The 16,089-nt window shown below is 38.9% G+C and overlaps 1 protein-coding gene across 2 annotated transcripts in view; it reads right to left on the bottom strand.

The window, feature by feature from the left end:
• Nucleotides 1–3,355: 3,355 nt before the first annotated feature.
• LTA4H (leukotriene A4 hydrolase) overlaps nucleotides 3,356–16,089 on the bottom strand; it is a 32,200-nt gene continuing 19,466 nt past the window's right edge. The window contains exons 13-19 of one of the 2 annotated variants that reach the window (XM_058568613.1): nucleotides 15,593–15,696; nucleotides 15,088–15,158; nucleotides 13,043–13,097; nucleotides 7,236–7,331; nucleotides 5,092–5,174; nucleotides 4,328–4,432; nucleotides 3,356–3,636 (exon numbers count right to left, since the gene is read on the bottom strand). In XM_058568613.1, the coding sequence (XP_058424596.1) occupies nucleotides 3,519–3,636; nucleotides 4,328–4,432; nucleotides 5,092–5,174; nucleotides 7,236–7,331; nucleotides 13,043–13,097; nucleotides 15,088–15,158; nucleotides 15,593–15,696 (632 nt within the window). In that variant the 3' untranslated portion in view covers nucleotides 3,356–3,518. Of the gene's footprint in view, nucleotides 3,637–4,327; nucleotides 4,433–5,091; nucleotides 5,175–7,235; nucleotides 7,332–13,042; nucleotides 13,098–15,087; nucleotides 15,159–15,592; nucleotides 15,697–16,089 lie in introns of those variants that run through there. The other variant, XM_058568614.1, reaches the window with a different exon arrangement.

Here is a 16,089-nt window from a genome sequence, read left to right as displayed (position 1 = left end):
GAAGTGTTTGCGATGACTATTCTTTGGACTTGAACACGCCATATTCTATATTGCTTTATAAGTGTTCTTTCATCTTTGTACATGGATATCCCTTATCCAGTTAAGCTTCTTCAACACAGATAACCGCTCCCTGCACCCAACTCATTACCACTAGGATTAAGGGGGTCTGAAGAGCTTGAAGGAATCAAAGAAATGTGGGCACTAGTTTAACTAAGCAGCATTTTAGTGTAAGCCAGTTTCTAGATTTGATTATTGCAATAGAAAAATCCTGAAAAGTCTGTTTCCACTAAAACAGACTTCTAGTGGGAATAGAGATACAGTTGCTCATGGAACACAGCCACACCCAGAATCTCTTTCTCTGACAGCTTTCCCCGAAGCGAACAAACAGAAAGCTACCCCTCCTTGAGCATCATTGAAACTTGCACTTCAGCCACACACATCCTGACCGCACCCTGGAATTTGTCATCCCCTGAATTCGATAGACATAAAAAAATCTTAAGTTCCAAAACCCTACCCTCTGACTACAACCTTCTAGCCTTCAATTCTCCCCTTACTTCAGTCATCCTTGCCCTTGGACCTGACCTCTGGTCAGTTCCTTCTTCTCTCCACTTCCACCTGCTTCCTTCCTTCCTTTCCTAGGAAGCAGGTCCCTTAGTTGCTCACCCGGACCACTTTCTTCAGCACTTTGAAATTCCTTTATGACCCTAAGCCTGTGCCTCTGCTCAGAGTAAAACCTGGTCCGTGGGTCATCACAAGACACCGCATCTGTGCTCAGCCAGGCGGGAGGCTCTGCCACGGAAGGTCCTGTGATGGTGTAGATCATGGCACCGCCTTCTACTTGCCCGTCTCCCTCAGAGTTTCCAAAACATTCACTCCACCCCTTAAGGACCTTCTCAATATCCACCTCTTCTCATTCTCAGAGAAAGACCTTACCTCCTACATCTCAGAAAACTGAGGCCCTTAGCTGTGAAGCACCTTAACTTCCTGCCCTCTGCCGTTCACTCATCCAACAAATATTTCTTGAATGCCTGTTACATTGCAAGCACTATGCTAGGTGCTGAGGATGAAGGAAGACACATTCTCTGCCTTCATGGTACTTACTCTTTGGTGATGGATGCAGACTTATAAAGAAGACTGATAAGAAGTCCAACTACCCACTGCGCTGTGAGAAAACCCAAACTACTTGGGTACCCCAGTTCCCAGTCTCAGCTGGCTCCAGTTTTTGAGTAATCCCAGGCCAGACATCAGACACTCGAGGGGTGAAGCCTCTAGCCAGCTCTCGGCAATTTGAGTCACATCCAGCCATTTGAGGATTCCAAGTTCAGCCCTACACACTGTGGAGCAGAAACAAGCTGTTGCCAGTGGCTTTATCCAAATTTATGACCTAAAGAACCCATAAGTAAGTCTATACCTTTACTTATCATATTCTTTCTCCACCTGGAACATATTTCCAACTTTCTTTGCTTGGCTAGATATTTCTTATTCCTTAAGACTCGATTTAGGCCTTCTCTTCTTCAGGAAGCATTCCCTAAACCCTTAGGTTGGGTTAAGTGGCCCTTCTCCAGGTTGCTTTTGCAAACCTCTTCTTTAGCATTATATAGAAATTACTTACCTTTGTTCACCCAGGATTTTATGTGTATAGCCAGCCTGGCACAAAGACACTCAATATATGCTTATTAGCCGAAGTGAACAGAGGTAGCCTCCACTGAGCTGGCCCCAGTAAATCTGTACAGATGTTTGTCTTCAGCGCCCTCTACTTTCCTCAAGCACCCTTCAACACCGCCCTCCAAGCCTCTCTTGCCCCAGTTCACTTTCAGTATCACCAATCAGTGATAACTGAAAAATGCCATTAGCTTAGAGTGGGGGGTAAGCTTACAGGGCAGGAGAAGCCTTGAAAAGCATCATTTGGGTCCATGGAGTTGCTAAAGTCTAATCACCTAGAGCATGATTATATACCGGGGATTTGAGCTGAACTCTGTCCTCTCGTATTCCTGGCACGGAAGACAAGTGAGAGCGGAGCCTTGAGAAACAGAGCAGATACTCGGCATACCGCAGCGTAGACAACGTGTCCAAAAGGAGAACTGCTAGGGAGGGTGAGAGCAAGGGAGAAGTCTCAGGATTACAGACGTGGACAGCAACCTGTTGCTTTGATATCTGCCCCACTTTTTCGGTGTCCACGCCCATCGATTTTAAGACTGTTGTCACTGCATTAGCACTTTTTGGGGGTATTTAATGATGACACACCCACCTACATTTATACTGTTCCTCTTTGCTCAAGTTTATTTGGCCAGGGGTGGGCCCAAGCTGGGTCAGAGTCTCACTTCTGGGAATTAGGAAGTGAGATAGTCTCTCCGTGTGGCAAGAACTATTTGCAACAGTAAAGCTGGAGGGCAGCCAGGATCTAGTGTGGACTAGAGAAGCGGAAATGAGAGACAAGAGTATTGATGGCTCTGCAGTCCCGGGTGTCAGTCCCCTTCTCTCTGTCCGCAGGTTCTGATTACCTCCCCCTACTCTGTATCCCTAAAATAATCCTCCTTTTCCCTTTCAGACTTCTAGTCATTTGGGTTGCTGTTGCTTACAGTCAAAGAATCTTAACCAATACTACTGTGTTTCCCAAACTGTGTGCCAAGGTACCCTGGGGCACCATATGACACTCACTATATTACACAGGGGTGCTGTTCCTCTCTTACTTGGTTCAAGCTGTTGTATTGTTTTCAGTATGTCTTTCTGTGTGCTGTATGCTCTATGTGGGTGAGGATGTTTGCTGACCACTAAAGAAAGAGATGAGGCGGGTTGAACAGACCATCAGGAGAATACCTGAGGGATGGATGGGAAGTACATTCAGGGTGGCCACGTGACCTGATGGACAGGACAGCAGGACAAGTCAGAGGATCAGCAGATGGATCCAGGCGTGGGAGCAGAGTGCTCCCACTAGAGTTGATATATTTTGGTAAAGGGGTTCATCCTATGTCTACCACGTGGGTGGTGAGCAAATCCAACGTGTGCTCATGTTTAAGGTTACTTAGAAAGCAAAACCCTAATCATGCTGAATTTTTGGTGTGCAACAGACTCAAATTATAGAACTTAAAATATCAGGTAAGTAACATGTTGACATTTTTGTGATCATACTGAGAAAATGAATATGAAGCTAATTAAAAATTTTACATTTATAAATCAAAAGATTAAACTTGGCTAAAATTTACTTTACAGGTAAATAACATGTTGACATTTTTGCGATCATACTGAGAAAATAAATATGAAACTAATTAAAAATTTTACATTTATAAATCAAAAGATTAAACTTGGCTAAAATTTACCTTACAAAGAACATGGCACTGGGCAGGGGGTGGGGTAGGGGGGGAAGGTAGCTCAGCTTTATTTATGAAAATCACTGATGAAACAATAAAAAGGCCAAACTAAGCAGACATTTTTAGTTACAATATGAGCTGAAGTTTTATATTTCTTTATGAATTCAATTTAAAAAAGAGAAATGTCTGGAGTCAGCAATAGGCAGGTCCTTAATCCACTTTTAAGTCTTTTCCCACCAGCATGGCAGTCACGGGGTGCATACTTGCTTTGTGCTCTTGGTAGGTATGGATGGCTTGATCATGGGATTTGTCAAAGGCAGCAAGGTCCCTGCAAAAAAAAAAAAGAAAGATGGATAATGACTTGTTTTGGCAAATTTTATTACACTTGTAAAGTAAATGAAAAGCAAACAGATTAATCATGGTTATTTATGTCGTGGTTATATTTTTTTCCGATTGCCTGCCAAATCCATAGTCAAAATAACTTCACTGAGATATTCTTAAATTGTATCTTGCAGCCAAGATACACCTTCTGCTCCTTGTACCAAGCATTCTCTTATTATGCATCAAGCAACCTCTTCTTCCACCTTGCTGCAACATTTGAATCAAAAAGGTTTTGCTTTAGGTGCTCATTTCTTCTTGCATTTAATTTCTGACTCTTTTTTCCTGTCCATGCCCACTCACCAATGATCTTCTACTTGCCTTTAAAGATCTTTCTGTGTATATAGGATTGTCTTCGATTTATTTCCTTTCACCAGTGTCTAACCCTCTGTGACCCGTAATAAGTAATCCATATATAACGCTTCTAAAAAAAACTAATGACATTATCTCAAATTTTAAATATTTAGAAGTGTTCATTCCTATTCCAAAATTATATCTATAATCTTTAACAAATTTAAAAATATTTATTGTTTTTAGATTGTATTTTACAAAGTATTTTAGCAACAACACAAACATTTGTTTAAGATTTTTCTTCCCCATTCTTTATATAAATTCAAAGCACAGTCTGATTTGGTTCTTACTTGAATAAGGGTCGTGTAAACTTCATTCTTCCTTGTTCAGTCGCCATTTTTAGAGCCAAAGGAATTGCTTCCTCCCATTTCGATTGAATGCAGAGCCGTAACCATCTGAAAGGAGGATTTTTAGGGGGCATGGGATAGGAAAGGGGCAGGAAATGATAGGTATATCTGAAAATTACTTTCATAATAATGAATAATCCCATTATAGTTACGTTGTCCACCACTTTATATTATGTCTTTATTCTGAGAATCTCAAATCCTTATATAGACAATGTAATTGGACGAAAGAAGGAAGAGGAGTTTGTTCTTAAAACAGATCATACGTTTTAAAAGATTTGAGTTACATAGGTGCTTGTGTAACTTATAAATGCAATTTCTGAAGGAATTAAACTTTAGTTTAAGCCTTACGCTATAAATATGAATTAAGAAAGATTAACTGTATAACAGAATCAAAGATTTCTAACTATTCCCATTTCAGAGTTGATTTGGCTAGTTGTAGAAGAATGCCTATTTACCACTGGATTCTTAATTCTGATTTTTTTTTAAAGGCAAGAGAAGCTTAGAACAAATTCTAACAAAAAGATTAATATCATCTTACGGATATTGCAACTATTCCTTAAAGCCCGCTATCATTATTTATATTGATGCAGTAAATTTGACAAGGATTTCTCAAGACTCATGGAGGTCTCATCCACGGCTTTCCCTTTCTCCACCATTTTAAGCTAGTTTTCTACTTTCTTCCACAGAGACAAGTTAAAATGATGTACCTGAATCGTATTTCAGAATTGTTAATGGCATTGAAGTTGTACACCTCTTGCATTCGCTTTATGTGCCCCAATGGAAGAGGTGCCTAAGAGCAAAATAAAGAAATATGATGTATCATTTCAACAGGATTCCTGGGAAGAAAGGAGCTGGAGAGAAATTCTTAGCCAGATTAAAGTCCTAAATATTTTATAATATAGAAATAAGTTAGATCAAAATAAAAGAAACAAATGCACACTAAAATAAATGTTGTGCAACTTATTCTGGATCAGGATGTTCTACGAGGAGCAAAGGGATAATTTAATTTGCGAGGTACATAGAGAATTAAATGAGAATTACTCTCATCAGACTTTTTGGTATCTATAAATATTAACCTTCAGACCCTTTCTAGAATCTTTCAAGTTCTTCCTTATACCTTACATATCTTAAATTTATTCCATTCTCCAGATTAAATCACAGTTTCTTAATTTTTTCCTCACTGATTCCTCCTAGCTTTATCTTTGTATATTTCCTTTAAAATCTCTTTTAAATTATCTATATCCCTACAAAATAGTAGTTTTTAAACTTTTATATTACAGATTCCTTTCAGAATCTGATGAATAATATGGACTCTTTCCTTAGGGGAAAAAAATGTATTTACCATATATACACAAACTTCTATATGTAATTTCAGAGGGTTCATAAACCTCCTGTACCTATCTTAACTTACACTAAAAGGAGAACACGTTTGGGTGAAGGAAAAAGAGCTCAGTTTGGACAAGTAGAGAGTCTGAGGTGCCCACGGAGTGCAGGTTGAGGTAATTCTCCTCAGTAGCCCCCACCTCATCTTACAAAACTCTCACCCCACACTCACTAACCGTCTCTGTTCTCGTTGACTGCCAGACCCTTCCCAAATTGTTTAGTCTCGACTAAACTCCATGTCCACACTGGCAGTCAGCTGGTTCAGGTCACCTCCTAGGCTCCCTCACTTCCCCCCCGTTTGCCTGCCTATTCCCCAGTCATCCCATCACGTTTTCTCTCTTCTTGGTCCTTGGCCACATGGCAGTGCTACAGAAATTTGTGAAACCGTGATGACCTGATGCACTAAAAACTGATTCTCTAAGGCCCTTTTTGCCTTAAAATCCTATTCATTTTGCATCAATTCCATAGGAAATTCTGTTCAAAGTCTTCTCCATCCCTCTCAGGGTCCTTGGACCTAAGACTTCCCTGTAATGTAGTAGTAAAGACCCAGTCATTATCTCCCTCTCACAATGGAGTGTCTCCTTGCAGTTTCACATATTCTTTTAGTTACCTGGATTTGAAACCTTAAAATCTGTCCAAACAGATATTCCTGTTAACCTTCAAATCCAGTCAGTCATAAAACCCATGCTTTCATCCCGTGTAATCTCCCTCTCATCTGTCCTGTTCTTTCCTTTCCCACCAGCTCCCTCCCTCATGTCTTATACTCCTGCGAGTCTCCAACCAACTTCACCACCCGTGTTCCTCACATCAATCCAGCCTTCACGTTACCAGTAGATTTGTCTTCATAATCCACCATTTGATCAAATGACTCTCCTGTTAAATGTTAAATCCTTTCCTACTGACTAGAATAAAACATAAAATTCTTATCTTAGCATTCAAGACTCATCATATCTGATCCTACCAGCCTTTCTAGTGTTATCTTCATTAACTTCTTTACCCAGAGCTATGACTTACCCCTGCAACACTGGGCACACTCCGTCATCTGCTGTTCCCCCCTGGACTGGACCTTCTACCTCCCCACTAACACTGCTCTACTTGGACCAAGCCCACTCCTCCAAAATCCTTCCTTGATTACACCAGTTGGAAGGGGGTCTTTCTTCACTAATTAAGTTTTTCTCAAATGATACCTAAAATATCCCTCCTTTTATTGCTAAATTTTGCATGTGTGACCTTTCCTACTAGATTATAAACTTTTTGAGGGCATGGCATATTTCTTTCTTACATATTTTTATATTCAGCACAATACTAAACACAGTAGGCATTCAACAAATGTTTTTAAATGAATGAATTTTAAAAATCATTTTTTTCCATTAGTTTCCACATTAATATTTTTTTCCAAGTTAGGTTTGACATAAATGTTGTGCCTTTATGCCCATTTTAATTTCTAATGTTCTGAGCTGGTACTTACTCTTTGGAGCATCTGTGCTAAAAATTCATTCAACTGATGAGAAGAGAGATCTTTCAAGTCGGCTGAGTTGAATGAATTTAAATCATCTTCTTTGGCCTAAAAAAAGATTGTAAAAAATAAATTTAAGCCTTAGCTACTTTAATAATTCTGAGATTGCCTCACTATAACTTAAAGAGCTGATGACTCCTAAAATCTGTATTACTCAAGAAAAATTAGACTATTAATAGTAAGAGTGGAGGAAACTTTTGACATCCTTTGTACCACTCACGATATATACATTTCCAAAGTAAAGAAACATTATGAAAAACATGTCAACTCATTTATAGGCCAATTCAAAAATTTGGGTAAAGGATCAAACTGCATATTCTTTTAAATATCACACTACTGAACTGATATGCCACAAACTGATGTCTCCCTTCATGCCCACACATTTTATTTTCCCCACTTAATCTTGGAAATCATCTATGAAAAAGAAAAGTGGGTCTGTACTTTTCAATTTAGGATTCATTGCCAAAAAATCTTTAAGGATACGATTAAAAATATGAAATAAATCTTATCAAAATAAGTATTTTAAAATCTTTTTAAACTAGTTTTAAATTCTTTTAAACTAGAGTTTCTTTAAATGTTAAGATAAATATATGCAAATGTTAAAAAAAAATCAAATAGAACCGAATGAAAAATTCCTTTGCTTTTGCTCCTTGTCGCCAAGTCCCATTCCTCAGTAACCGATATTGCTCTTTGTACATCCTTCCAGAAAATTTAATGTATGCACATATATCCTTGAAAAAAACATATTATTTTACATCTTCCTCCCCCTTCAAAAGTTCCCTTAATATCAAAACTTCTTCCCTCTTTAGAACCTCACCTTAATATCAGAACTTACAGATCTCATTCTGTGCTCAAAAATGTGCAAATGTAAACTATTAAGGATATATTTGTAAGTGGTAAAAACATAAAAAGCAAGGGAATGATAAACCACAATTCAAGGTCATGGTGACCTTGATGGGAGGGCAAGGAGGGTAGAGAGGAGGATGAGATGAGGAGGGCCAAGTACTGACAGTGGAGGTACTTATTGGCACGACCAGCCTACTTCTCTCATAGGTAGCGGCTTGGATTTTTTATTTTTTTTCAAAAAAAAAAAAAAATCTTGAACTTAGATCTAAAAAATTAGTAATGATCTAACTTTGTTATGATGTTAGGAGACTCTCCAAAAAGATGTTATTTTATGTTAAATTAGAGTATCTTTTCCCTTGGTTTCTTGTTCATGTTCCTGATTTGTGTTATTCCTGATTCGGTTTTTGGTTTTTCTTCCTTCTTCTTGCTCTAAGCGGGTTCTCCCAATACCCAGAGCTTTCTACTCTTTTTTCTTTTTCTTTTTTTTTTTAATTTTTTGTTTATTGCAGTAACATTGGTTTATAACATTGTAAAAGTTTCAGGTGTACATCATAGTACTTCTATTTCTGCATAGATTACATCATGTTCACCACCAAAATACTAATTACAACCCATCACCACACACATGTACCGAATTATCCCTTTCACCCTCCTCCCTCCCCCCTTCCCCTCTGGTAACCACCAATCCAATCTCTGTTCCTATGTGTTAGTTTATTGTTGTTATTATCTACTACTTAATGAAGGAAATCATACGGTATTTGACCTTCTCCCTCTGACTTATTTCACTTTGCATTATACCCTCAATGTCCATCCATGTTGTCACAAATGGCTGGATTTCATCGTTTCTTATGGCTGAGTAGTATTCCATTGTGTATATATACCACAGCTTCTTTATCCATTCGTCCCTTGATGGGCACTTAGGTTGCTTCCAAGTCTTGGCTATTGTGAATAATGCTGCAATGAACACAGGGGTGCATGTACCTTTACAAATTGGTGTTTTCAAGTTCTTTGGGTAAATACCCAACAGTGGAATAGCTGGATCATATGGTAGTTCTATCCTTGATTTTTTGAGGAATCTCCATACTGTTTTTCATAGTGGCTGCACCAGTTTGCACTCCCACCAGCAGTGTATGAGGGTTCCCTTCTCTCCACATCCTCTCCAACACATGTTGTTTCCTGTCTTGTTAATTATAGCCATTCTGACGGGCATGAGGTGATATCTCATTATAGTTTTGATTTGCATTTCCCTGATAGTTAGTGATTTTGAACATCTTTTCATGTGTCTGTTGGCCATCTGTATATCTTCTTTGGAGAAATGTCTGTTCAGGTCTTTTGCCCATTTTTTAATGGGGTTGGTAGTTTTTTTGTTGTTGAGATGCATGAGTTCTTTATATATTATACTCTTTTTTTCTTATCCTCCACATTTAATCAGTTTTCAAGTTCTTAACTAGTTATAAAATTAAACTTCAAAAATCTCTTTCAAATCCATTAATATTTCCTTCTGCACTGTTCTACTTCAAACCCCTCAAGCCTTCTTATGTGAACTATTATTGATACCTTCCTGGCTGGCCTTTTTTTTTTTTTTTTGTGAGGAAGATCAGCCCTGAGCTAACATCCATGCCAATCCTCCTCTTTTTGCTGAGGAAGACTGGCCCTGAGCTAACATCCAGGCCCATCTTCTTCTACTTTATGTGGGATGCCGCCACAGCATGGCCCAACAAGCGGTGCATCGGTGCGCGCCTGGGATCCGAACCCGGGCAGCCAGTAGCGGAGCACGCGCACTTAACCGCTACGCTGCGGGGCCGGCCCCCCTGGCTGGCCTTCTTACTGACTAACTTTTCCACCTTAACTGATCCTATATATTACACTGCCTGATTAACAAGTCCTAATACACAACTCTGATCATTTCGTTTGCAATTCAGAAAACTTTAAGGATCCACTGCTGCCTATAGATTGTTTTAAATTCTTTAGCCTGACATGTAAGTTCCTCCATGACAGACAGCTAATTTATCTTTCCAACCTTGTTTTCCTTCTACTAATTCATGTATTTATCCTACAGTGAATAAATTTGGATGGCCCTGCAGATATAGAGGTGAATAAAAACAATTCCTGCTCTCAAAGAGATTAGAGCCTGGTGAAAGAAACAAAGGAGTAAACAAATACAGTAAAAGTTAAAAACACTTGTCAGAGGGCTGGCCCCCTGGTGTAGTGGTTAAGTTCAGCGCGCTCCCCTTTGGGGGCTCAGGGTTCACGGGTCCGGATCCCCAGAGCGACTGACACCACTTGTCAGCCATGCTGAGGCCACCACCCACATACAAAATAGAGGAAGATTGGCACAGATATTAGCTCAGGGTGAATCTTCCCCACCAAAAAAACAACAACAACAACAACAAAAACAAAAACCACGCTCGTCAGATTAACCAATCCTCTCCACTCCCACTGTAAAATGAACTGACCGATGCCCAGAGCATGCTGCGTACTCAGTGATAGGCCACCCTCCACTTCCTGTGCTTTTCTGCTCCCACCTGCTGATTTATGTGCTGACCAAGCCAGCTGTAACTGTTTCCAAATGTGTTTATGTCAGTTGTGCTTATAATTATGAAATCTTGTTATATAATAGGAATTGGTGAAAGAGAAGGACCAAAAGAAGAGGAAATTTCTATAAACATTAAGTTTATCACTTTGGAAAAACTAAGTGAACATTAACTTAAAAATTACCATAGAAAAAATGTTGCTATAGAATTTGTAGACAAGATCCTTGTAAAAGATTGGGATAACAATAGGAAAAATCTAGAAGGATCTACAGATTACTTTGTAAGTGTATTTAAATTCTGTTTCCACTTTAAAGAAACTAAAACTGGAAATCACAGGTGTGTTATGAATGTAGTTTATGCAGCTGACATATAGCCTTGGCCTTACAGTAAAAGTTTGAGGAATTTATGTTTTAAGTTAAAATCACTTATGATCAGTTTTTATGACATCTTGCTTTAACCAACTTTTCAATTAACTGACTGGTTAACTGAACTGCTTAACTGATTGGTTCCAACCTGAAGAGTACTTTACCCCATCTGAAAAGCCAGAAGTGGTGTGAGAGGGCTGTTTAAGGGACTCTGAGAGATGAGGAGGCAGAGCCTTACCTAGCCTGGGTGGGGGGAGAGAAGGGAGGGGTGGGAGGACACAGAGAGGGCAGCATTGTAAAAGGCAGGAAGGCATGGAATAACACTACCTTAATGGAACTGCGAATAGGTCAGTGTGGCTCCAGCCCAAGGTCAGAAGGGAGGGGGAGGGTTGAGCGAGGAACCAGAATAGGCTCTAAGCTCCAACCAGATCGAACTCACCTCTCCACGCGTGCTCCATGTTTTGTTGCTGCTTGTAATAAAAACCTTTGTTTAAACACTGTCATTCCCACCCAGAATGTCCTCCTCTACTTCATCAATGTCTAAACCATATTCAAACCTAGCTGAAACGGCCTCTCTTGGAAGCTCTCCTTGAGGCTGCAGCCAATTCCAATTCCCTCACCCCCAGGTAGAGGCCATGGCTCCTTCTGTTGACCTCTTATTACTTCATCTGTATCTCTTTCATGCTGCTCATCACTTACTGTTCAGTATTATTTATGTATAAATCTAATTGCTTTATTAAACTATGGATGCTTCAAAGGCAAGTCCATCTCTCTCATAGTGCATGGCATAGCATTTTGTATGTAGAAAATCATGTTAAGAAATATTGGTTGAATAAACTTTAGAAATAAGGTTCAAAAGGCAACATCTAAATTTGTTGCAGATAACAGGATGAAGGGTAGCAGAATATGCCTTCCCGAAATAGGCCACTTTGGTATATTGGTTATTTTGAGCTGTAGGCTCTTGGAAAACAGCAAATGCAGGGAAAGGCTTTCTCTGAACTCCCATTATCTGCCTTAAGACAGATCTTCCAAAAGGAGCTCAATTGTCCTAAATCCCCTCCCTGGGAGTTTCATCAACCAGGGAAGACTGACTCTTATCACAGGGGAGGAAACTAAACGTCACCCAGACAAACTTTGTCACAAACTTGGTCACAAACTATCATACCTCCCATCTACCCTTCTAAGGGCCCACTCATCTTTCTGAAAAATCATTTACTCTCCCCTAAAAAGCCTACATTCCTCCCTCCTCTTTCCCTATTAAGATGGTGTTTAACCCTGAATTCTAAAGCTACCTGAGTTACTCATTTTCCCCCGGGGATCTCCCATGTATACATGAGGTATACATGTTAATAAACTTCCGTTTGTTTTTCTCTAGTTAATTTGTCTTCATAATAAGGGTCTCAGCTTAGAACTCAGAAGGGTAGAGGGAAAATTATTTTTCCTCCCCTACAATGATTATTCCTAAATTTTTCGTTATTTTCCATTGAAGTATTATCCACGGCACATCCTCACTCTGGTCTCTCTAAGGTTATATTTCAGTGAATAAATGAAGAAGCTCCTCTTCAGGAAGTTTCATAGACGCAAACAATAATACTGACAGAGCAAAAGGGCCTCAATCCTTCCCTCACTAACAGTTGGCATTAGGGGCCACCCCAGATCATTTTAGATTTACCTGGTACGTGTAAGGGCTATAATTGAAGTAATATCTTATAAATGATTTATGAAGAAAACAAGACAGGGAAAATGCAAATTTTTTGCACACTTTTTTTAAGAGGTGAAAAGAATTAAGAAAATCAGAACTAATATCATCAATATCTGTTTGTTTTCCCTCTCAAACTTAACTTTACACCTTGGGGGCTGGTATAATATCATTTTGGACAAACTTGACTTGCGAATAGCCTTTCCGGATGCATGAGTTCATGAGTAAAGTACCCCCACCACCACCTTTATAAGTAGAGACATATTTGTACAGTACAGTTCAAAAAGGAGTCAAAAATCACATATTACTACTCACAGTGATCCATCTTTGACTTAAGGCAATACAAGCATTCGTCAGAGTCATATCATAACTGCAAGATGAAAAAATATTAGAGATTAAATTTCTTAAAAATGCACATGCTTTTGCATAAAGGCAATTTTGAAGTTACAGAACATACTTAAATTTCAAAGTTCTTTTTAAATAAAGATAAAGAACTCCAGAGTGATGGAAATAGGAAATCTTCTACCTGACTTAAATATTACTGGTGTCACCTAAGATCTTCGAAATCCATGTGGATACTAAATTAAAGAAACACCTGATTATCCTCTGGAGAGAATGCCAGAACATCTCAGCAAAGACCGTCATATGCTTCAGGAGTATATGCTGAAGGGGCTGGGATGCAGTTGAACATGTTAGGTGTTTACTGTGTGGCAGGAGCAGTTCTAGGCACTCAGGACAACATGATAACCAACACAAAGCCCTTGCTCTCGTGGATTTTGCACTGTCTTGTTCCAACCATCCAAACATCCAACAAATCTGCAGGCACCTATGTGTGACAGGCGCTATTCTAGGCGCTGGGGAACTAATGGCGTCACAGGAGACCCTTGGGAGACTCCAAATGCACGTGATGATTTCATTCCTCTCTTTTCAGAATAAAGTGGAAATAACAACCTTTGACCATTAAGCAAAGCAAATCACACTAAGATTTGTGTGTTCTTACCCTAGAAAACAAATCATATGTTTTACAACAATGGAAGAGAACATGTAATGTGTGCAAAATTCTTACAAAACATTGCCCTCTTTGTCCATACATCAAGCTCGCTTGCTGTGAAATGTTTCTATTAGAGAACAGAGGGGTACCTGCCCCTTAGGGCCTAAATGAAGTAAGTTTTGATTAGAAGTAACCCTTGAACCTGCTTCAAGAGAGTTTGTGCCCCAGGGGAGATAATAAAGGGGTCAAAGCTGTGACCTCCTTTGAATCAGCTGCCAGTTTATCTTCAGGAAGTAGTCAGGCTGTGTTTGCCCTCAAGACCAAGTGGGATCAGAGGTCCCTTATTGCTCAGGCAGTTAATCACCTTCAACTAGAACATTACTTAGCACTGATTTCATAAGGAACACAGGACAGGAAAAAATCTTTGGTCTGTTTCTTGGTGCCCCAAAACTTCCTTCTCATTGTAATGAAAAGAACTAAGTAAGGATTAGCCCAGGGAGAGGAAGCAACCCTTATTTATGGCAAGGTCCTAAGAAAAGTAATGAGCAAAACCAGATATGAGCCCTGCTCTCACAGTGCTTCAATGTAGTGAAGGAGAAAGACTTTAATAATTACACAAATAAATGAAAATTACTACAGTGGCAACAGCTACGAAAAGGCGAAACACAGCACCACAAAACCCTAAATGGGAGACTTGACCTGGTTAGACAGGTCAAGGAATGCTTCCATGAGAAAGTGGTTCTTGAGCTGAGATAGGAGTTCAGTAGGTAAAGAGTATTCCAGGTGGAGGGAACAGCATGTTCCTGGCTAGAATATGCGGTAGCTAGCATCCTCACATGACTCTTGGAAGACTAGGGTTCAGGTCCCTGATTTGAGGAAGGCGTTTAGTTTAAAAGGCAGTATATTGGAGGGGTTCAGACTACCAGGGTTTGAATCTCAACTCTTCTACTTACTTACTGTGCAACCTTAGGCAAGACACTGTACCTAGCTAAGCCTAGTTTGCCTCCTCTGGAAATGAGGATGATAACTTATAACACTGTTGTAATGATTAACATAATATTTATACAAGTTATTTTTTCTTATTGTAAAAGTTTTGAAGGAAGGGGCAATATCTTACTCTTCTCTGTATCTGTCACCATCCTTGTGCAGAAAGGAGGTACTCAATAATTGCTTTCAATGAATTGAACTAATTTATATTTATAATATCATGGAAATTATTCATTTGACCTCAGGGTTAAGGTTTAAACACCTAAGAACTCTTCTCTCACCACTAACTAGTAATAGCTTAAAGAAGACATAAAACCCTTTCAGAGGAGCTGAAAGGATTTAGGAGAATGAGAAGGAGACCATGAACAGGTTAAGTACTTACTTGGGTTTTACAGGGGGCAGTCCAGGAGAGTAGAGCCAGGCATTCCAATCAACTTGATTGAGAATATCAACCTGTGAACAGTAAGAACACCCAGTTTGCTATAGAACAATCTTTTCTATTGAAAAACATCTAAAACAGACTTTTAGGTCCTCAAATCTGTAATTTTGTCTATACTGACATGTCAAGATAATTTCTAGGTCTCTTTTCTAAAACACAGTTATATTAACAGTGTTTTGTTAAATAATTAAAATAGGAAAATTAAGTATATACAAAAAATTTCTGAAACATAATATTGCAGATCTCTCTGAAATAGGAAAATTCTACACATTAGTTCCCCTTGTTGAGATCACAGGAAATAATTTAAATAGGAAAAAATACAATGAAAGATTGAGTCTTAAATTCTAAACCAGTACCACTATTAAGTAATTCCAATCAGCCTAACAAAATAGCCATTAAATAAAGATATATTGGGCATGAAAAATAAGAAAGCTTTTTAAAATCCAACCTTATCTTTAAAGTGGGAATATAGGAACTCCTTCCAGTCATCAGTGGTTATGCTCTTGTAGGAAAATTTCTCAACATAAGCTTTTAAGAATCCTAGGAAAACCTCTAAGAGTTTAAAAAAAAAAAAGAAGAAGAAAAGAAAAAAAAAGCCAATTAACAGAAAGGTAATTATTTAACATATATTTTGGTGCTTAGCATTATACTATTAACCACAGAAAACAAAGAACATTCAGAGATGAGGGAAACCAATGAGGGCTTTAAGAGTGAAAGAATGTTCAAAAAGGGAGGTGAGACTTAAGTTGGGCCTTAAAGAATATATGTAATTTGGTGGAAGGCAGATGAGAAATCCTAATTGCAGGATTTCTGGGGGACGAGACAATGAAGACACAGAAAAGGAATACACAACACAAGCTGTAAAAGCAATGACCCTAGTACGAGTAGAAAGGAGGAAAATAAGAAAGGTAGAATCAGTGCAACTGAGGGAGGGCCTTCAAAGTC

Source organism: Diceros bicornis, chromosome 25 (assembly GCF_020826845.1).
Source record: "Diceros bicornis minor isolate mBicDic1 chromosome 25, mDicBic1.mat.cur, whole genome shotgun sequence".
NCBI lineage: Eukaryota > Metazoa > Chordata > Mammalia > Perissodactyla > Rhinocerotidae > Diceros > Diceros bicornis.
Note: the sequence above shows the minus strand (reverse complement) of the source record. Positions and strands in the feature narration are given on the sequence as shown.